Genomic DNA, 22,577 nt, shown 5'->3' on the forward strand with positions numbered 1-22,577 from the left:
CGTAATAACAAGATCTCTTTCTTTCACACATGGAAAGAATAATATACAAAGTACTGTATCATTAAGTGATTTGGTGATAGATAGATCAATACAGCGGTGATTCTGGGGCTGCTGTCACCTGAGGCAGCAGTTCAGATGCCAGCCCCCGTCTCTAAATCAGCATTGGAGCGGGTCAAATGGGGGCAGCATCGCTGGGACATTGGCAGTCTGAATACCTAAGAAAACCTGCTCTTGAGATCTTGAGATATATATATATAAATATATATATATATATATATATATTATATATATATATATATATATTATATATATATATATATATATTATATATATATATATATGTATCTCAAGAGCAGGTTGATATAAGTTTTTTGTGTGTGTATATATATATATATATATATATATATATATATATATATATATATATATATATATATATATATATATATATATATATATATATACATACACATACACACACAAAACTTTCTGCTGTCTAGGAAGCTGCATCTAAAATCATCACTGTCTTTCCTTTGAGGCGTTGGTACATGTATTACCTGCATTAGAGTATATAGTATCATTTCCATTATTGATATAGAGTATTGGATTACATGAAAACAGATTCATTTTTTTAGTATTGAGTAATCCAGTATAATTAATGATCAAATCAGTAGCTGCAGTTGCTAAATACTCCATATAATATCAGCTTTAGTGTACTCTTGATCATAATATAGTGCTAACTATATTGTTAATGCATATGTCTTTCAGCTCATTCAGCTACTCTGTAAGCTGAACCATCAATGTAGCTGCACTGAACATAATTAGATACAATCAATAGCACAACAGCGTTTAAATGATTTCCTTAGCTGAAATGAGAGTTTTCAGTTTCCAACTCTGATTGCTGAATGCTGTTTACCTGTTTTTTGCTTAACGATCACATGCAGCATAGCATAGTCCATAAAAAGCACGAGGGAAAAAAAAAATAGAATACTTTGCAGTCCTTAAAATTACCCCACATAAAATTTTATACAAATACAACTGTGTAAATACACGGCAAATACATACAGTATTCTGTTGGAGATTAAACCTCACCCAAGTACACGGTGAAAAGAATACATAATTTATTCAAATATTTTAAGTACAAGATGAATAAATTGTGCAGTCCCAGTGGAAAAAAATCAAAAAATCATCACACCTATAGTCCATAACATTCATCAAAGATTTATTCTTATCAATAGTGAATAACTAGACTTAAGTTTATAATTAAAGTTGCTCCTTATATAACCAACTTATAGTTGCAGTCAGAATAGTCTGAATTATTAGTGAGAGCTGTGATAAGTCCATATCACTGAAACACAGGCAACTGCCCTCTCTAATACAGTATAAGTATACAGTAGATTTATATTTTTATGGATTAGATTGCAATTTATGCTTTGATCAAAGCCGATTGAAATGCTGATATCTAAGGATTAATTCCAAAGTACTTCCATGGTTTGGATTTAGTGGAACGCCTAGTAATAATTATGTAAATATAAGTCTTTTTGCCATTTCTGCTGGTCAAAGTTGATATCTATTATTTCCAAATTCCATGTAAAGTATTCAGTGATTTAGACTGAGCACAGCTTCCAGTATTAATTATGTGAATCATTTTCATGCTGCTACATGGGGGGGGGGGATTTGCATAGACAGATGTGCAATTTATAGATTACGGTATTCTGTTAGTAGCTATAAGGTAGGTTTCTTGGTATAGGGAAGGTAGCAGAGTACATCTTAAGTATGGGCTACTGAAACATCACTAATGGTATATTATTATTTCTGTCTATATGCAAAGCAACCATATGCTCTCGCTTTGCAAAAAACAATAAAGCTAATTTACTATGGGTATGCTAAAGTGACATGAAACAGTCACAGTACCATACACCATGGGGCCCATTTACTAATAATCGAATTTAGATTTTTTTCCACTAATCTCTAAAAATTCGGGGGTTTCCTATTTTTTTTTTAAAACTATAAAAATGCAAGATTTATTAAGGGACAGATTTATCAAAGGTCGAAGTGAAAATTCGAATGAAAAAAAAAATTGAATGAAAAAATTTATTTAATTTTTGTGTACTTGACTAGGGAGGTAAAGCAAGGCTTTCCTAGTTAGTGATATGGAGGCTCTGGAAAGAGAGTTTTGGGCGCTGGAGACCAGCATAGTTGGCAGGGGTAGGGTTCAGTGTATGTGCTCCTGAAGCATTGCGGAGTTCATTCTCCACGGCTTTAACCTGGTCTAAAGTATCATTCCTCGCTTGTGAGATTGCCCCCATAAGCGCTCCTCTCATGACTGCTTTAGAAGCATCCCAAAGAGTCAGAGGGGAGGTGGACCCCACGTTATGGACCCAATAGTCGCCATATGCCTGGGCATTCGCCTCGGCCACTGTAGTGTTTTTGAGCCAAAGAGGGCTTAAGCGCCATAGCTTGTCTGAGGCCTCAGGATTCCAGCGAAAAGTAACTTGAAGTGGGGAGTGGTCAGATAGGGATTGGGGTAGGTATCGGATTTGGTCAATCATAGGTAGGAGGTCATGAGATACAAGGGCCAGGTCTATCCTAGAGAAAGTTTTGTGTGTTGGAGAGTGGCAGGAGAAGGTTCTTTGGAGTGGGTATTTCCACCTCCAGGGGTCAGTTAGTTGTAAGGCTTCTGTCCACGTGGTGAGCTTAGTAAGTGTATGGGGGTCAGGGAAAACTGACCTATTTGATCGAAAACGGAACTATTCGGCCAGAAAAAAACTTCAATTATTTTTGGTTTGTCTTTTTGAATTCAAATTTTGAAGCTTTTCAAATTCGAAATTCGACCCTTGATAACCCTGCTACTATGTGTAAAAACCTCTAATACAAAACTTCACCAGGTAAAAAGCTGTCTAGGTCCTATAGAAGTCAATGAAAGCTGTGCTGATCCTCTTGGACCGTTTTAAATAAATTCGAAAAAAACTGTAGCTAGGAATTGGTTTTCACTGTTTAGTCAGTTATCATGAGATTAAGGGGCTGATTTACTAAAACTCAAATTCATCTATTTTTTTAATGAAAACAAATCCAACAAAACTCCAAAATTTTCAGTCATTTATCAAATAATCAGCTAGAAAGAGTCGGGTCAGGAATAGCCTTGACAAAATTTATTGAAAATCTGAATTGCTCAATTTTTTTCAGATTTGACGGCCGAATCGCTCAAATTTTTTAATTGTGCCCCGAAAACCCCAATTTTTTTTTTGATTATCGGATGAAACCCAGCGCAGATCACAGTATCCTGAAATTGTAAAAAGCGACATCTGCTATTGACTTATACATGACCCATGCAATTGGGGGGAAAAACTCGAGTTGATAGAGTTAAAAATCCTTGAATACATCAAATCGAATGAGTTTTTGAGCCCAAATCACTGTAAAAAAAATGAAAATCATGAAGGCTAAAAACATTTTCAAATGGTTCAAGGGACTTCTACATGATGGATTTAGGCTTTTAGTAGCTTCAGGGTATAATAAATCTCGAAAAATTTGAGGTTTTTTTATCCTGAAAATTTTTAGTTTTTAGTGAAACTACCCTTGAAAATCTAGGATTTTTCCAGAAAAACACAACTCAACCTTTAATAAATAACTCCCTAAATCTCAAAAAATTTGAGTTTTTATTCTTCCATGAAAAAATCTAGTTTTTACATTCCTGATGTATGTCAGCTAACATCATTTTTAGAAACATTCTAAGTAATTCTGACTATAGTACAGATATTAGCTCTGTAATACATAATTTCTGTAATACTATAATTTTTGATATGTAGTGGATTTAATAATGTAGTATACAATGTTTTATTGTGTTTTTTAATCGTTCGATCGATTAAAATCCTTCGAATCATTCGAACGAATGAAATGCGGTAAATCCTTCGACTTCGATATTCGAAGGATTTTACTTCGACGGTTGAATATCGAGGGTTAATTAACCCTCGATATTCGACTGGGAATTAAAATCCTTCGACTTCGAATATCGAAGTCGAAGGATTTTAACGCAAAAAGTTTGATCGAACGATCGAAGGATTATTACTTCGATCGAACGATAAAATCCTTCGAATTGAACGATTCGAAGAATTTTAATCCAACGATCAAAGGAATATCCTTCCACCAAAAAAACTTAGGAAAGCCTATGGGGACCTTCCCCATAGGCTAACATTGAGTTCGGTAGCTTTTAGATGGCGAACTAGGGGTTTTTTTCTTAAAGAGACAGTACTTCGACTATCGAATGGTCGAATAGTCGAACGATTTTTAGTTTGGATCGTTTGATTCGAAGTCGTAGTCGAAGGTCGAAGTAGCCCATTCGATGGTCGAAGTAGCCCAAAAAACACTTCGAAATTCTAAGTTTTTTTACTTCGAATCCTTCACTCGAAGTTAGTGAATCGGTCCCTAAATGTGCCCCTTAGTATATTATAGAATGGCGGATTCTAAGTAACTTTTCAATTGGTCTTCATTATTTTTTTTTTTGTTTGTTTTTTAGTTTTTAATTATTTGCCTTCTGCTGCCAACTCTTTCCAGTTTTCAAATGGTCACTGATCCCATCTAAAAAACAAATGCTGTGTAAGGCTGCAAGTTTATTGTTATTGCTACTTTGTGTTACTCATCTTTCAATGCAGGACTCTCCTATTCACATTCCAGTCTCTTATTCAAATCAGTGTGTGGTTGCTAGGGGTATTTCGAGCCTAGCAACCATATTGCTGAAATGTCAAACTGGAGAGCGGCTGAAAAAAAAGCTAAATAACTCAAAAAACGCAAATAATAAAAAATTAAAACCAATTGCAAATTGTATCAGAATATCACGCTCTACATCATACTAAAAGTTAATTTAAAGGGGAACAAACCCTTTAAGTAAAAAATCTGGTATTTTAATGTATATGATACATATGAACTTGATGGACAGTTGTCTTTTTTCAGTGTTAAAAACTATATTGCTATGCCATCTGAATTCAACGTTGGGCTACATTTTAAGTCGCTTACAAAATAAATGGTCTAATAATAGATAATAAAATCCTGGTACAGGATCTAATACCAGTGTGTTGTATCCTACTAAGCAATGTTCAATCATCTGTCAGATAAATTACAGTTTTTATTAGTTTTATCTCTCTTCTTTCAACAGGACAGTGATGTGAAGGCAATGGTGCTGCATTTGGAAGATATGCTGGCGTCCAGCTGTTTTGGTGAGACTCTTCTTTTTAGAAGGCTAAAATTAGGCTTTCCTGAACATCCTGTCAATCACACTCAGATCTGCCAGCCACAGTTTCACAATACTGTACTTGTTCAGCAAGAGAATAGAAGCTGTTGCAGAATAAAAGGACATACTGTGTGTTAAAAGTAATTATGACTGTATTACTGTATTTTTCGTGCATTGCTTGAAATTGATTTCATACGTAAAGAGCAGTGCAATGTTCACCATGCATCACCATATGTTTTCTATATAGATGGTTAAGTGTTGACCCAGATGGCATGCTATGAGTGACTCCATTTTTGGCTACACAAAATGTTTTTTTAAAAGGTGCTAAACTGCACCAACATGGTAGACACATAACATGTGTCTACATGTAGCAAATAAAAATAATGCAGTGAAGAATACCTGTAGTACTAAATTATGCTAAGATGTATTCTTGCACTGGCTCTCACAATATATTTACAATATGAAAGTAGCCAGTTGGCACCAGCACCCTCTCTGGACTACAGGTTGGTAATCCAGTCAGACTGTAGAATATGCAGTGCCTTATTAAAGCATCAAAGCCACGCTGGATTTGCTGGGTGGTCGCCCCTAGGCATGTCCCCAGTGCTCCCCATAGAGTGGCTGGGCGGCATGCCGCCCTAGGCCTGTGCCTATATGGCCTCGCCACAAATCCTGCATCCAAGGCTCAAAAGTCGGACCCTCTAATGTTCAGATTGGTAGCAATTGTACAGGAAGACCATACAGGAAGGGGCACATTTACTAAAACTCGCATTAATCTAATTTTAAAAAAAAATCCTACCAAACTCCCACCCACAATTTTAACTCATTTATCAGTAATTTTTCTCGAAAGAATCGGAGCAACAAAACATCACAACAAAAATCAACTGAAGTGTGCTGAACCCACCAGGGGCTGCCATCTCGGCCCCACCACCCCATCTGTGGGGCCCCCCTACCCCTGCCGCAAACCTCTCCTACCCCTATCAGAAGCCCTTCCACATAACCTGCCACATCACTTCGCCCACCCACCCCAGTCCCATTTAGGATGGGCCCTTATTGGGTTTTCTCCCAGTGCCCCGCCAGCCCATTCCGATGCTGGTCCCACCTATGGTTGGTATTTCTGTTGTCTACCCTTAGATTCAGCCCTAATGAAACTTATACAGCATGCAAGCCTAAAAAGAAATGGAATGTAGTAAGATATTAAATAAATAATGGGAATTAGAGACGTGTACCATCCAATTCAACAAAAAGAAGGAGAAATGATTGCAGAAGGAACCCTATAATATGCGCCACCTTCAGGGCAGGCTGCATTAACATCTATTTCAGGGCAATGGACCTACAGTATTAAGCAAGATACATGTCTATGCCTAAGTAACTTGCTCATATCCAAGCATACTGTAGATATTTTTTAAATTGCATAGTGCCTTAACTGATTTGCATCTGGCCTATTGCTACTGTTTTATTTACAGTAAAATTTAGTGTATCAAGCTGAAAGATCTCACACACTCGCAACTGTTTAAATTGAGATGGCTGTTAGCCAATTCCAAGTTTATTGCTGATCTCAATTTCATTAGTATTTCATTCCTATACCTAAATCAACAACGTGTTTCTGACAAAATCAGCATGTAGAATTTATCTCTACCCATCAAAATATATGTGCATCACTTAATGCTGCATGCATGAATAATTCTGCATTGTTCTTGTAACAGGGTTTCTGTCTCTATCAATACAACATGCTGTTATCTTTCAGGAGGTGTTTTTTGTAATTGGTGCATAAATAAATGCAAATATTTTGAATTTATGAAAAAATAAAGTAACTGTTATAGCATTTCTCCTGAAAGTAGAGGTGAAATATAGGCATATTTTATACAGGCATGGGACCCGTTATCCGGAAACCCATTATCCAGAAATCCATTATCCAGAAAGCTCTGAATTAATGCCCATAGACTCCATTTTATCCAAACAATTCAAATTTTTAAAAATGATTTTCTTTTTCTATTTAAAAATAAAGCAGTACCTTGTACTTGATCCAAACTAAGATATAATTAATCCTGGTCTGAAGCTTTTTGGGTTTATTTAATATTTAAATGATTTTCTAGTGGACTTTAGACATGAAGATCCAAATTACAGAAAGATCCTTTATCTGGAAAATCCAAGATCCTGAGTATTCTGGATAATAGATCTCATACCCAACAAAATATTTCGATTTATTATGTATATGTCATGAAAGCTTGAGGGGCTTTGGGACACAGGTAATGCATGAGGGATAGTTTATGGCAGCCTTAATTTTACTTGTACAGGTATGGTACCAAGTATCCCGAAACCCGTTATCTAGAAAGCTCTGAATTACTGGAAGGCCATCTCCCATAGACTCCATTTTAATCAAATAATTCACATTTTTAAAAAGGATTTTCCTTTTCTCTGTAATAATAAAACAACAGTGCCTTGTAATTGATCCCAAGCTAAGATATACTGTAATTAATCCTTATTGGAGGCAAAACAATTGTATTGGGTTTAATTAATGTTTAAATTATTTTTTAGTTGAAATCAAATAATGGAAATAAGCCATATACAGAAATTCTCAGGTCCCAGAGCATTCTGGATAATCGGTTCCATAGCTATACATTGATTCCAGCAATATATATAGTTGGCAAGCTATATTTTTTTTTTCAGTACCCACACATGTTATTCACTGAGAAATTTGGATTAAGGACCTTAGGTTTGAGTGGCTGTAGGCTTTACAGATCATATTATGGGGCTGCTGGCAGTAGTCAATATCTCCTTTTTATTTGTTTATACATTTATTATAGTTGCCCATTTGTGATTTCTGCATTTCTTTTATCTTGCTGACATCAGAGCAAATAGGCAGCATAAATTGAATGATAGAGTTGTCCTTGGTCTCTATAAAACAAGATTTGAGTAACAATTAACAGTTAATTTGTAGGCATAATGTTGTAGAAATGTAATCCTAAAAATTGTATATAAACTTTCCCATGAGGTTGCCCTGGTCAGTGTTCAAGTTACCCTAACATTCTGCAATAAAAATCCTTAAATTGCTAGAATTGCTCTCAATTTTCAACTCTCATTGTTTCATGGTACAAGGCCAACAACCATAAATCAATTAGGAATCTGTAGCCTTCAGGATCACAGACTAAAATGTACACATGTATATTCTCATAACAGTAATGAGATTTGCAACAGGAGTATCTTGCATTTTAAGAATTAGCTGCATTCATATCTGCCAATGTCTTACTTTGCCTTTTGAGTAAAGTAATTGAAAATATATGCTGTGCTTGTAAAGTACATCGTTCACATCATTCTATTCAATATAATGTGCTGCTGTGCTGTTCTTGTCATTGTTCCAGAATCATTTCATGGTGCACAGTGAATGACTTTGTGTCTGTCTCTATCGATCTTTAGATACAGATGCTGCCACCAACATGTCTCCACCTGTTCCCTTGAGATCAAGTGATATAAATGGTACCATGGCACAAACCAAGCTGAGCCGCATGAGAGAGTAAGTAGTGGTTTGAGAGAACAGCTGTAAGCAGATGTTAAGGATACACATGTCCTGTTTCCTGTTATTGTTTGTTACTCTTCTGTATTATACAATTGTATCATTTACTTTTGGTCTTTGAACAAAAATCACATGAATTATAACCATTCATGCGATTTGTGTGAAACAGAAAACCCTTCCATTCTGCTTCACATCTGAGCCAAATGTCTACATTTTGTAGAATATAGATTATTTGCAGATTTCAACAATGAAAGCATGTGCCTAAAATATCTCATCATGGGGCTGATAAGAGGAGAGCACTATTTTTATAGTGGGATTGTGTCATTTGCAGAGTTAAAATGCAATTTGCTTGTGATTCTTTTGGCACTTTGCTGTGATAGCACAACTATATGGAACTGCTAGGAGCGTGTTTGGATGCAACTTCAATACTTTTAACATCTATTTTTGCATGATGCCCAGGTACTTGTGGTTATACAGTCATATGAAAAAGTTTGGGAACCCCTCTTAATTCTTTGGAGTTTTGTTTATCATTTGCTGAGCTTTCAAAGTAGCAACTTCCTTTTAATATATTACATGCCTTATGGAAACAGTAGTATTTCAGCAGTTACATAAAGTTTATTGCATTAAAAGAAAATATGCATCATGACAAAATTAGACAGGTGCATAAATTTGGGCACCCCAACAGAGATATTACATCAATACTTAGTTGAGCCTCCTTTTGCAAATGTAACAGCCTCTAGACACCTCCTATAGCTTTTGCTGAGTGTCTGGATTCTGGATGGAGGTATTTTTGACCATTCGTCCATACAAAATTTCTCCAGTTCAGTTAAATTTGATGACTGCCGAGCATGGACAGCCTGTTTCAAATCGTCCCATAGATTTTTGATGGGGTACTGTGATGACCATTCCAGAATATTGTACTTTTGTAGATTTTGAAGTAGATTTCGAAATTGTGTTTAGGGTCATTGTCTTGTTGGAATATCCAACCCCTGTGTAACTTCAACTTTGTGACTGATGTTTGAACATTTTCCTGAAGAATTTGATGATATTGGGTTGAATTCATCCGACCCTCGAATTTAACAAGGGCCCCAGTCCCTGAACTAGCCTGCCAGACCTGGGTGTTACAGCAAATGTGCCTGTGGCCTTCCATTTCCTGATTACATTCCTAACAGTTGAAACTGACACAATAGACATTGCGCCAAAAGAATTACTTGCTAATATTTTTAACAACTTCATTAGAAATTATGCAGTATCCACTCTGACTGCAACTTGTGCCTGAGTCTCACATCAGAGTGCAGTGGCTATGAAGCTGTAAAAGTAGTATAATTTCAATGGTTTTAAAAATATTTGTGACATTTTCAAAAATAATGCCTTTGGCTTTATAAAATGCTAGAGCTGATGGAGCTTCCTGCCATCCCTGCGTGTGATATGTTCTATACAGCAAATGTCACATTTATGAGCCTTCCAGCTGTTTTAAATAATAGAATAATTTCTAGAGGTACTGATTAAACCTGCATCAGCAGATTTGGCTTCCCAAACATTGGTAGAGTGTTAAAAAAAACATTAACATGCAGTAAAAAAAAGTTTGCTAGGTCCTTAGCATAAGGCAGTAAAATATGAAATATTGAAAAGTAAACGGCATAATTGAGAAAAGAGACTTTAATTGTATGCACTTACTGGCTATGGCTGTAAAGCACAGACTTCCATATGTTGTGGATATAGTGACCAGTAACAATAGGCTTTTGCCTCTCACTTTCCTTCACTTTTCTTGAAGTAGTTTAGGCATTCTAACTTGTCCCTGGAAAAGGTCATAAAACATAGGGGTCCTAATAATAGTAAATAATAAACAGACCTCATAAAGCAGCAAGTCCCATTTAGGGGTTGGTATTCGTCTGTGTCTACCTTGGTTCACATTACCTGATCCAGTATCATGTGATATTTATGGGGTTATTTACTAAAATTCTAATTTATCTCATAATATCAATAACAATAGCACGACCAAACTGCCATGCCTGATTGTAGCTTATTTATTAATTAAATAAAAGATTTCATCGGGTTGTTGAAAAAAACAATTAACTCGAGGGGTTTTTTACGGAAATCACACAATTTTTTTAGTTTTTTTTGTCCATTTGGATTTTCGGGCTAAACCCAGGGCAGACCATGATAGCTTCAAAATTGAGATAGGTGCCTCTCCAATTGACTTATACAGGACCTCGACAGGTCTTGCGATGGTGGATTTTCAAATTCTGGCTTTTTGCAAGCTTGGGGTATAATAAATCTAGTAAAATTCAGGTTTTTTTTCACAAAAAAAATAAAATTTTTGTCCCAAAAACCCCAGCCAGATGAATTTGAGTTTTAATAAATAACCCCCTTAATGTAGTCTGGTACCATTATACACTTCTCTCTGATCCTCTCTCTCTTTTTAAAAACATCCCTACTTTGAATTTTCTGGAATTTTTCTTTTAGGTTAAAGGGGATATAAAGGCAAAAAAATAAAATCCCATTTTTACTTTCTTTAATGAAAAAGAAATCTATCTCCAATATCTTTTGATTATAAATGTGTACCATTTTTATAATAAACATGCCTGTATTCAGTGAAATTCCCCCTTCGTTTTACTTGCTCTGACAGCTGCAGATAGGAAACTTCAGATGGTCCCTAACGGCTCTGCAGGGAAACGATCATACTTTCAAACAGCCGAGGGAGCCACCCCACCTTACTTCCCTGACCTCTAGCAGCTTTGTTTGTTTCCCTGTACAGCAGCCGGCAACCGTGTAGAGATTGTTTCCGCAGACCCTGCGCAGTCTGCTTATTGTGATTATTAATCAGTCTTGCTGTATCAGCTTCTATGGCTCATATTATTTGACTTGTGCTATTTTGATCATTTATGGCGATCCCTAAGCTTAACCTTTCAACTGAAGCCCAGACCACACTGAGCATGTGCATAGTTTTGGTCTTGCAAGGATCTTTAATATAGTTACAAGATGATGACCCCCTGTGGCCAACTTTGAAAGCATAAATCATTTGTTCAATTAGGCCTCTGGTGTAGTAAGTTCATGTTCATGTTTAGTGTACAAAATACAGCATTTCTAGCATTATTCTATTTTAGACTTTAATTCCCCTTTGATGTCTGTAGGAGAAATCTACCTTGGAATATTTGTATCTCTTACTTCCAATTCAACCGCATTTGACTTTTGCTGCAGGCTACCTATAATAAAATGCACTTGCTATTCTAACCAATATTTAATTCTGTAGCTTCACATAACTGATCTGCCTCATCATTTAGCACTGTCAGGGAGCCGGGAGCTCCCTCCAGGGAGGTTGTCTGGATCAAGGAGGAAGCCCTCTTGAGGGAACAAGGTCGCGGTATCCAAAGGGTTAAACGGAGAATAGTCAGGATCAGGCAAGAGTTCACAGGCAGGCAGAATACAATCAAAGTCCAAAGTCCAGGCAAAGGGTCAGGATACAAGGCAGGAACAATATTAGGCAATAAGGCACACAGGAAACCCAGGATATGCTTCAGGAAAGTAATCCTATTCTTGGGCGCCATTCTGGCGTCTAGTTGGAGTTTTTATTTTCAAATTTGGCGCCATTCTGACGTCATTGACGCTCTTGCGCCGACGTCGGCGCGCTGACGTCATCGCCCGGCGCCGCTACCCACGTGGCGGCCATGGGCGCCGCCATTTTGGGAGCGACGCCGGCGAAGATGGACGCGCCGCCCGGAGCTCCTGGGCCTGCTCCGGGCGGCGATCGTTACAAGCACTAAGGAAACCAAAGAATGGACATCTGGGTAAGCAAAGCATAGAGAGCAGAACCGCTCTAGTTATTCCCAGATGGGAAAGCCTGTTAATTATTTGTTTAGCTTATGTTTTCTAGGGGGATCTTCTCAACAGGATGCTAACTTTCATGGCAAATTTAAACAAGTGCTGTGGAATATGACATTACCTTACTTAAGAAATTACTGTCACCTGTACTGGAGGGCAGGGACCTGACGAAGGAGCCGACTGAGGCAATGCCACCCCCCACTTGCCGTCTTACCTGTCGGGAGGGGAGGCAGGAACACTAATGCGGAGAGCGCAATTGCGCTCTCTCGCAATAGTACAGCCGAATAATTCGGCTCTTAAAGGTGCAGAAGCGGCTTTTTGCCGCCCCTGGAATCTTCTCTGGAGCGACTCAGCTCGCCTCATTGGCGGAGCGCCCCTGCTGGAGGGTGTTCATAACCCTGGACAATACAATAGACAGAACAATGAGAAACTGGTTTAAATCAAAGTTCAGAACCAAATTGTCTTGCACTGCTCATGAAATGGGTTGTTCACCTTCTGAGACAATATGCAATTGGTTTTCATTTTTATTATTTGAGGTTGGAGTTATTTAGGTTTTATTCAGCAGTTCAGCAGTTCTCCAGTTTTCAATTTCAGCAGTCTGGTCGCAGGGTGTAAAGTACCCTAGCAACCATGCACTGATTTGAAGAAGAGACTGTAATTTGAATAGGAGAGGCCTGAATAGAAAGAGTAAGAAAAAGTAGCAATAACAATACATTTGTAGCCTTACAGAGCATTTGTTTTCAGGTGGGGTCAGTGACCCCCATTTGAAAGCTGGAAAGAGTCATACGAAGAAGGCAAATAATTCAAAAACTAGAAAAAAGGCGAACCACTCCTTCCTGTGCATTAGTGGTATACATTACTAAGGTACTTTTCTTTTACAAAGTCTCTTACTCTTACAATATAAAATGCAGAGGCCCCATTGCTGGTTTGAATTTTTATTGCTTAGTAACATGGTTAATAATAAGAAATTAAAATACAATAAAAATCTTTTCCTGGTGCAGGGGGGTATTTATTATCATGCAATTTAAGGGGTTATTTATTAATAATTAATAATAGTTCAGTTGGTTTCAGATAGGTCACCAGAAATAAAGACTTTTTCCAATTACTTTTTATTTTCTATGTGTGATTGTTCTTCTAATATTGAAAGTGTAATTTTTACCTTCTAAAGCAGCTCATGTATTTTTATTAATAAATAAGGGCAAATTGTGGATTCTAGTTTGGTTGGATCAGAAAAACTTGGATTTTGATAAATAACCCCCTAAATGTTGAACTAGAAATGGCAACTTTGTGATAAAAACTTGTTGTCTGTTATCTTAACAATACTTTAAAAATATACTTTTTGTAAAAACTGTCATAGACTGCATGCAAGGTACTTGAATTTAAAGGCAGTAGATCTATTATTGTAAAACTCATTAGATTCTTTTTTCTAACCCATTTATATAACCCATATATATTTATATTATCTTTTATCATGTGGCTTTTCATCTGATCTTCTAAATCCAGTTGTGAAATTCCTCTGAGTTTTGTAGCACAAGGAGCTGTGTTGTATTTATAGGAAAAGATATGTCTCCTCACAGGTCGAGCTTTCCAGGTAAATTGAGTCACTAGGGACAGCTGACTGTGAAAAAGGTGACCTCTTTGTGTTACTTAGTTCTGCTTTCCATCTTAGAACCTACAATCACCCATATAAATCCTTGCCAGATCCTACACATACACTTTACTGTATAGATACTAGCTTTCAAAAAGGATTATTGCTATTGTTATGTACTCTTTCTTTCCACTGGTGCTTACGAAAGTGTTACTATGACAGCAGTGGTGCTTATCCTTGTTCGTATAGTTAATAAGGGCAACAAAAATTGCAATCTCATGTTCATCAGGACAAGATGATATGATCCGTTATCCAGAAACCTGTTATCCAGAAAGCTCTGAATTACGGGAAGGTCATCTCCCATAGACTTAATTTTAATCAAATAATTCAAATGTTTAAAAAATGATTTCCTTTTTCTCTGTAATAATTAAATAGTACCTTGTATTTGATCCTAATCAAGGTATAGTTAATCCTGATCAGTGGGAAAAAAATCCTTTTTGATTTAATTAATGCTTAAATGATTTTTTAGTAGGCTTAAGGTATGGAGATCTAAATTATGCAAAGACCCCTTATCTGGAAAACCTCAAGTACACAGCATTCTGGATAACAAGTCCCATACCTGTATATAACAAGGAGCCTCATTGTGGCCTTGTTTACTAATGGTGGGGTAGCGTGTGAAGTGCCAGCAGATAGGCCCCACATTGCACTCTTCCCCACTATCATAATGCAACTCAAGGGCTTGAGCTATTTGTATGCACACAGCACATCTATATTCATGTATTTATTGCCTGAACTATGGTATCTGCTGACAGTTAGTGGGTTTCTTTGTATCAAATCACCCTGCCTTTTGTCCATTATTTGTAAACCTGTTACGAATTACAGGAGGCCATCACCCATAGACTTGATTTTAAGCAAATAATTCAGGTTTTAAAAAATAATTTCCGTTGCCCCTGTAATAATAAAGCAGTACCTTGTACTTGATTCTAACTAAGGTATTGGATGTAAGACAATACCACTGAAATTATTTTCAATGATTTTTTAGTAGACTTAGGGGGTTATTTATCAAAGGTCGTATTTGTGAGGTTTTTTATACCTCAAATAAACTCACAACTCAAATGGGTTCTAATTTATGAAAAAACTCGAATTTATCGAGTTTTTGGCAGGAAAATACTCGAATTGCTCAAATTAATCGAGTTTTCGAGCGAAACCAACTGAAAAAACCCCCAAACATCATGAAGGTTCTAAACATTTGACAAACTGTCATTTACTTCTACATGACCTTGACAGGTTTTAGCTGGAGTATTTTCAAGCTATTTCCAGCTTAGGGGTATAATAAATCTCAAAAATGAGTTTTCTTTTAAAAAAAGGTTTTACTTAAAACTACCCTTGAAAACTTGAATTTTTCAGGAAAAAAACAAATAAACCTTTGATAAATAGGCTTATGGGCAGATTTATCAAGGGTCGAAGTGGATTTTCGAAGTAATTTTTGGGTACTTTGACCATCGGCTAAAATTCGATTTGAATTGAAAAAACTTGAAAATCGAAGTACTGTGTTTTTAAAAAACGTTCACACTTCTCCACCTTAAACCTGCCGAATTGCTGTTTAGCCTATGGGGGACCTCCTAGAACCTATCTGAGGGTTTTGGGCAAGTTTTGAGAAGTCAAAGGTTTTTTTTGATTGAATTGTTAGATCGTACGATTTTACTTCAATCGAGTACAGCCGTTTTCTCTGGAAAAAATACTTTGACTATAGAAGTACTCATTCGATAAATATGCAGTATGGAGACACAAATTATGGAAAGACCCGTTATTGGGAAAACCCAATGTACGGGATATCAGAGATACTTTTGTGCACTTACATTCGGTGGAAACTGTATGTAGACATTTCAATCTCATGGCTTACTATGTCACTTCATTAAAAATAAAAAAAATCACAGCTGTTTCCATTGAAATGAATGTTGTGGCACATCCTGCTGTGGTGCCCCAAGGTGCTCACTGTGATGTCACAACAAATCACTCCACCTGTACCCATAAAGAACACAGCTGGCAGGTTTAAAATCTTTTCAGATTAAATTTTACTTTAAGAAAAGAACCCATACAAACCAGCCTGTGTTTTATACAGTAGAGTAAAAATGATTGTGTAAATTGCGTATATCACAAGACAATACCTTTTTGTCTCTACGTATATACCTTATAAATATATAGCTAACAACTAAAGTACAGAGAAATTCTTTATGAGCTTCCTTGAGAATTGTTTCCTAAGTCAATAACTGACTGCACTTATAGTACTTATTGCAGACCAACTGTTGACATCCTGTTTCTGTTGTGTTAATGACTTGCTGGGTCCTGCAGTCTTCAGACCATTTGTCAGCACTGAATTCCATTGTCAAATCCTTATTCTATTACTGTCATGCAAAAGTGCTGCATTAAGTGCTCTTTTCTTATCTTGCAGAAATAGCACACCATTTTCTCATTTGTCTGAACTGTAGAAACCATTTCATCCTTTTTGGAAAATCTCTTTAAAATCTTTCAAGAGTTTATAAGTAGCCTTGATAATTACATGTATTATTATTATTATTGTAAAGGTCAAGTGGCCGTGTCTTGGTATTGCATCTTCAGCTCCTTGTAGATTCATTTAATCCTCTGTTTAAGTGGGGATTTAATTGAAAGTGCTGCTAAGTTTTAATGGCTTAGTGGAGGCAACGGGCTCTGCTACTGAAAGTCATTCTATTCTTTTTCTAAATGGAATAGTAAAAGCCATAATCAATTTTAATTTTCAGTCATTTCTGCCATAAACAGTACAATACGTAAAATGCAGAGGGTTGTCAGACTTACCTCTTGTCTACATTAGTGCTCCCCAAAGAAACATATTAAAAAACATAGAGGAATTGCATAGCTGGAAAAAGTTTCAGTTGCTTGGATTTCTTGCTTGGGAAAACTTTACTGGAATCGTATCCATGGCATAATATTATTCTTCAGACATTTAGGAGGCTTTCATGAAAATAGTCAAAGGCACATGATGAAATGTTATCAGGGGCGTAACTACAGAGGAAGCAGACCCTGCGGTTGCAGCGGGGCCCAGGAGTGTAGGGGGCCCAGTAAAGGCCTAATTAATGAGCAATCCCACGATATCTTGGTAGATTAGGTTAATTTACCAATCTTTTGGGGCCCTAAAATTAATTTATTATGGGGCCCAGTAACATCTAGTTACACCACTGAAATGTATCATTTATTAATCCATAAAGTGCTTCTGTGTGTTCTCTATGGGTTGCACAGGCCAAGAATTTCTAGAATGTCAACTTCTGTTATAAATCGGATATACTTTCTCTATAAACCTGGATCTCTTAATCCATGGGTGTGCCGTTAAACATGGGTTGGTACTGTCTTCTATGATAAAGTTAAATTCTCTTCTAAAACCAAACCAAAGAAGGTATACAAAATCTTAATTTATTTGTTGTTTTACATGATAAAAATAATCATTATCAGTATTCTTTAAAACAACATATGATTGAAGGGGAAATATCGGGAAAATTTAAATTTAATAGTAGCTTCATCATAATGAAATAAGAAACTTTCTAAACACAATCATTTAAAAATGATGTACTGTTTCTAAATAATCAAGTTTATCTTCACTATTCCTCTCTCAGCATCTGTTTCTCTCTTCATTCAGGAGTTGGGTGTCAGATGAATGATCCACTATATTTTATAGGGAGCTCCTGTCTATCTACATTCAGAATTTGTGCAAAAGGCAATTATCTTGTTAGATTTTGTTTGTACTGGAATCAATTATATGAGTGAGCTCGAATACATCTGATAGGAAAGGGAGCCCCCCTGTAAGATATATTGGATCATTCATCTGACACCCCACTACTGCATGAAGACAGAATGAGAGAGGATTAGTGAATATAAACTTGATTATTTCAGAAAAAATGCAGAATATGTTATTGATTGTATTTAGAATGGTTCTTACTTCAGTATGAGGAAGCTTATATTAAATTTTCATTTTCGCAATAGTTCCCCTTCAAACATATGCTGTTTTAAAGAATACTGATAATGATTGTTTTTATCATGTAAAACAGCAAATAAATTAAGATTTTTGTATACCTACTTTGGTGACATTCATATTAAGCCTCAGAGTCAGATTTGTGCCCAAAGATTTGGTTAGGATTATGTATTATAGAAGAGAATTTACCTTTATTATAGAAGACCCTACAAACCCATGTTTGCCGGCATAATCCATGGATTAAGAGATCCAGGTTTAAAGAAAAAATATATAAAGGGCACAACATAATGATATATTTTGGTTGCTTACTCTTATTCACCTGCTTGATGGTAATACTACAACACATGTCTTGGTGATATGGGGGCATCAATTTTATCCTTGTCCTTGGCCCACTGATACCTTAGAGCAGTCTTATCACACAAAAGAATAATGGAAAAATAATGACCTTCCTATAACTGTTGTGTTCCCTTTAAATAGAATTGGCTAGGTAGCAATCCTATTAGTAATGCACTAGCAATATAGACATCAGGGGAATTTACCCATGAGTTACCCATGAGGTTTATTTTTGCTTTTTAATTTCCCATCCATATGTGAGTGCAATATATTAATGAAAACCCAAGTGCTGTTCATACTTCAGTATGAAGTGTTTACTGGAAAAAAAACAGTAGCCTCAATCCATATTAAATCTTATATGAGAAGAAATTATTTTACTTACATTTTACTAAAATATGCTGAACATCAATGGCTTTTAATAGTCTAATATTTCACATATAAAGTATGACATTATTAGTTATTATATTTATATTTCCCACAGGGGTGTAATCTCCAAGAACAATGAATATTTGGCAAGTTCAAACTGTGAAATAAAAAAACATTGTCTATTATGTCATGGAATACGTTGTTTGCATTTGGAAGGGCTTGCATATCAAAATGATATATGGATTCCTTAATATTCTTTTTCATGTGACATTTTTAGCCTTCACATTGGTTTGCCCGGCTTTTATTCTAATGCTGGATATTAATGAGACCTGAGTGGAATCATCGCAGATGAGTTTGACAGTGGCAGATTGATTTATAGTTCCCTTTACAAGCAATCAGAGCAATGTAGGTGAAACCAGACATGAGCACATGAGTGACTTCCCAGTCAAGAATCAGTCTATTCTAGGTAGGGTACATATAAAGTGACATAAATGCATTTGGAAATGGGACAGACCATACTGCTCACCTACCCAAGAAGCAGACTGCTCTAAGCCCTAACTTTGAAAATTTACTGCAATAAAACACAATTTTATCAGTAAACAGGAGGGATGCACCGAATCCACTATTTTGAAATCGGCCGAAACCCTGAATCCTTCGAGAAAGATTTTGTCGAATACCGAACTGAATCCTTATTTGCATATGCAAATTCGGAGTGGGAAGGAGATAACATTTTTTAATTCCTTGTTTTGTGACAAAAAGTCATGCTATTTCCCTCCTCGCCCCTAATTTGCATATGCAGATTCGGATTCGGTTCAGCCGGGCAGAAGGATTCGGCCAACATCAATATTTTGGGGCCCTAAATTGAATTTGCTGTGGGTCCCATCTAGTTATGTCACTGGTCCATTGATTGCCCAGGTCCTGTAATCAGGGCCGCCATCAGGGGGGCACAGGGGGGACTGTTGTACCGGGCCTAAAAGGGGGCCCGGCTGTGCTCCACTTTTCAAAATAGCCGGGACCTCCTTGTTAGCACCAAAGTCGTGCCGAAGCACTGGGGGGTGGGGCTTGGAGGCTGGGGTTGGCGGAGCCCAGAAATTTTTGTTGTACCGTGATTTTCTAATAGCGACCCTGCCTGAAGCACATAACATCTGATTAGAAAATACTGTATTGTACCCTTTCAAAAATGTTCCCATACTATTTAATAAGATAGTTTAATGCTTAACTGTCAATTTCCAGGAGCAGATTACAGAACCCCAAAACTGCCAATTTAATTAGATCTCAGTCAAACTGAGACCAGCAAAGCTTACAGTCCACATTTGTGCCTAAGATGCAGGGAAAATGTCACTTGTCCAAAGCCACAAGAGAGGAAGTATCACCATCAAGGAAACCAAAACTGTGTAGGAATCGATTAGCTGTGATTTATAGATTTTCTGCACAAATGTGAGCTACTGTATGTGACTACATTCACCTACTCATATGAAGGTGAATGCAATCAAAAATTAGTTTTGCCCCTTTTTTATAAAAAAAGAAAAGAGGCATGTTGAGAACACACAGTTTATTGCCTAATGTTCCTGGCTTGACACCTCCAAATGCCAGAAGCCCTTGGCCCAGAAAAAGATGTCTTGTTATCAGAGCAACAACTGAAGGGAGAGTAACTCTGCATTAAATCCTAGCGGAGCTTTGCAATGAGCCAGCACTAAATCTGCATGTGTTAGATGAGGCTTGCTGCAGGGGTTAAGGTACATTCTTAATGATACATCTAGAATGCATGTTAGATGGCATGGAAGCTGCCTGGGATGAACAGGCTATTACAAATTATCTTGTCATTGTCTGAATTCTCAATTGGATCTCCCGAGTCAGCCGGTTTTATATTTGTGTATGCTTCAGTTGCTGTGTTTTCCCACATAGAAAACTATAGAAAAGTAATTAATTGGAAGATATTAAAGAAAAAAATCCCCCTATGTAAAAGTAAAGTTGACTAATCAATTGATTTTAATAGAAATGTTTATTTAAACTTATTATGGTAATTATACGTAAATATTTTTATATATATATATATATATATATATATATATATATAGTATATACAGTAAAATTTAGCACTTTTTTCACATGAAACTTGGAGTGCGGGTCCCTTTACTACTATATACAGTATATATATATATATATATATACAGTATATATATATATATATATATATATATATATATATATATATATATATATACAGTATATATATATAGATATATATATATATATATATAAACATATTTGTGGTCATTTATCATTTAATTGCTATATAGGTATGGGGCTTGTTTTCCAGAATGCTCAAGACCTGGGTTTTCTGGATAAGGTGAAAAACTGCACTCATCCCAACTGTCCCAGTTTTTGCAGGACAGTGCTGATTTTGACAGCTCTGCCCACAGTCCTGCTTTCTTACTGAAATGTCCTTCATTTCTCTTTGATCTCCTACACTGATTCCAGAAACAGATACAATGTTTCGGAAACTTAATTAAATAAGAGACTTTTGGCAGAGAGCCCAGAATACTTAGCACCTGCACTTAGATACAATTGTAACTTTTTAAGATAAGCAGGTCTCTTGGGAGAAATGAGACTTGTAGCTTAAGCGGCAATTCACCTTCATTAGCCAAACTGTAATAACACATGAAAATATGGCCCTAAAACTCCCAGAATGTGGGGTGTGGTCATAAAATGGATGTGGCCAAATAAATTTGCCACACTGCGCACGGCAGAACTTTTTGTCCCTTGTTCCATTTTTCAAATGTTGGATTTATAAATTATGTACAGTATGTCAGTGAGTCAGTCTTGTATGTAAGACCACAAAACCTTCATTTATTATAATAACACAGATGGACAGCACAGCCATAAAGTAAGGTGAATGCTTCCCCTGAGCAGCAGATTCAGTAAGGGGCACATTTACTAAGCTCGAGTGAAGGATTAGAATAAAAAATACTTTGAATTTCGAAGTATTTTTTTGGCTACTTCGACCATCGAATTGGCTACTTTGAACTTTGACTACGACTTTGAATCGAACGATTCGAACTAAAAATCGTTCGACTATTCGACCATTCGATAGTCGAAGTACTGTCTCTTTAAAAAAAACTTCGACCACCTACTTCGCCACCTAAAACCGACCGAGCACCAATGTAAGCCTATGGAGAAGGTCCCCATAGGCTTTCCTAGCTTTTTCTGATTGACGAAAAATCATTTGATCGATGGATTAAATCCTTTGAATCGGACGATTCGAAGGATTTAATTGTTCGATCAAACGATTTTTCCTTTGATCGTTCAAATGAACTAATTGCGGTAAATCCTTCGACTTCGATATTCGAAGTCGAAGGATTTAACTTCGATAGTCGAATATCGAGGGTTAATTAACCCTCGATATTCGATCAATAGTAAATGTGCCCCTAAGTGTAGAAAAGTGCTGTTGTTGGGCTACACTGGCGCAAGTAAGATATTATTACAGGTATTGGATCCCTTATCTGGAAACCCAAATATCCAGAGAGCTCCAAATTATAAGACCCTCGCTCCATTTTAAGCAAAATTAAAAAAAATGTTAAATTACTAATTAAGGTGCATGAATCCATATTGGAGGCAAAACAATCCTATTGGGTTTTTAAAAAAAAAATGTTTTTATAGCGGTTTTTAAGGTATGGTGATCCTACAAATTACAGAAAAATCCTTTATTCCAAAAAAAAAAAAAAAGCCT

At 36.4% G+C, this 22,577-nt stretch overlaps 1 protein-coding gene across 4 annotated transcripts in view; it reads left to right on the forward strand.

Moving 5' to 3' along the window:
* nek11.L (NIMA-related kinase 11 L homeolog) overlaps window positions 1-22,577 on the forward strand; it is a 152,666-nt gene that overhangs the window by 113,716 nt on the left and 16,373 nt on the right. For all 4 annotated transcript variants that reach the window (XM_018267502.2, XM_041566043.1, XM_041566044.1 and 1 more), the window contains 2 exons: window positions 5,150-5,210; window positions 8,639-8,735. In XM_018267502.2, the coding sequence (XP_018122991.1) occupies window positions 5,150-5,210; window positions 8,639-8,735 (158 nt within the window). The remainder of the gene's footprint in view (window positions 1-5,149; window positions 5,211-8,638; window positions 8,736-22,577) is intronic.

This window comes from Xenopus laevis, chromosome 6L, assembly GCF_017654675.1.
Source record: "Xenopus laevis strain J_2021 chromosome 6L, Xenopus_laevis_v10.1, whole genome shotgun sequence".
Lineage (NCBI taxonomy): Eukaryota > Metazoa > Chordata > Amphibia > Anura > Pipidae > Xenopus > Xenopus laevis.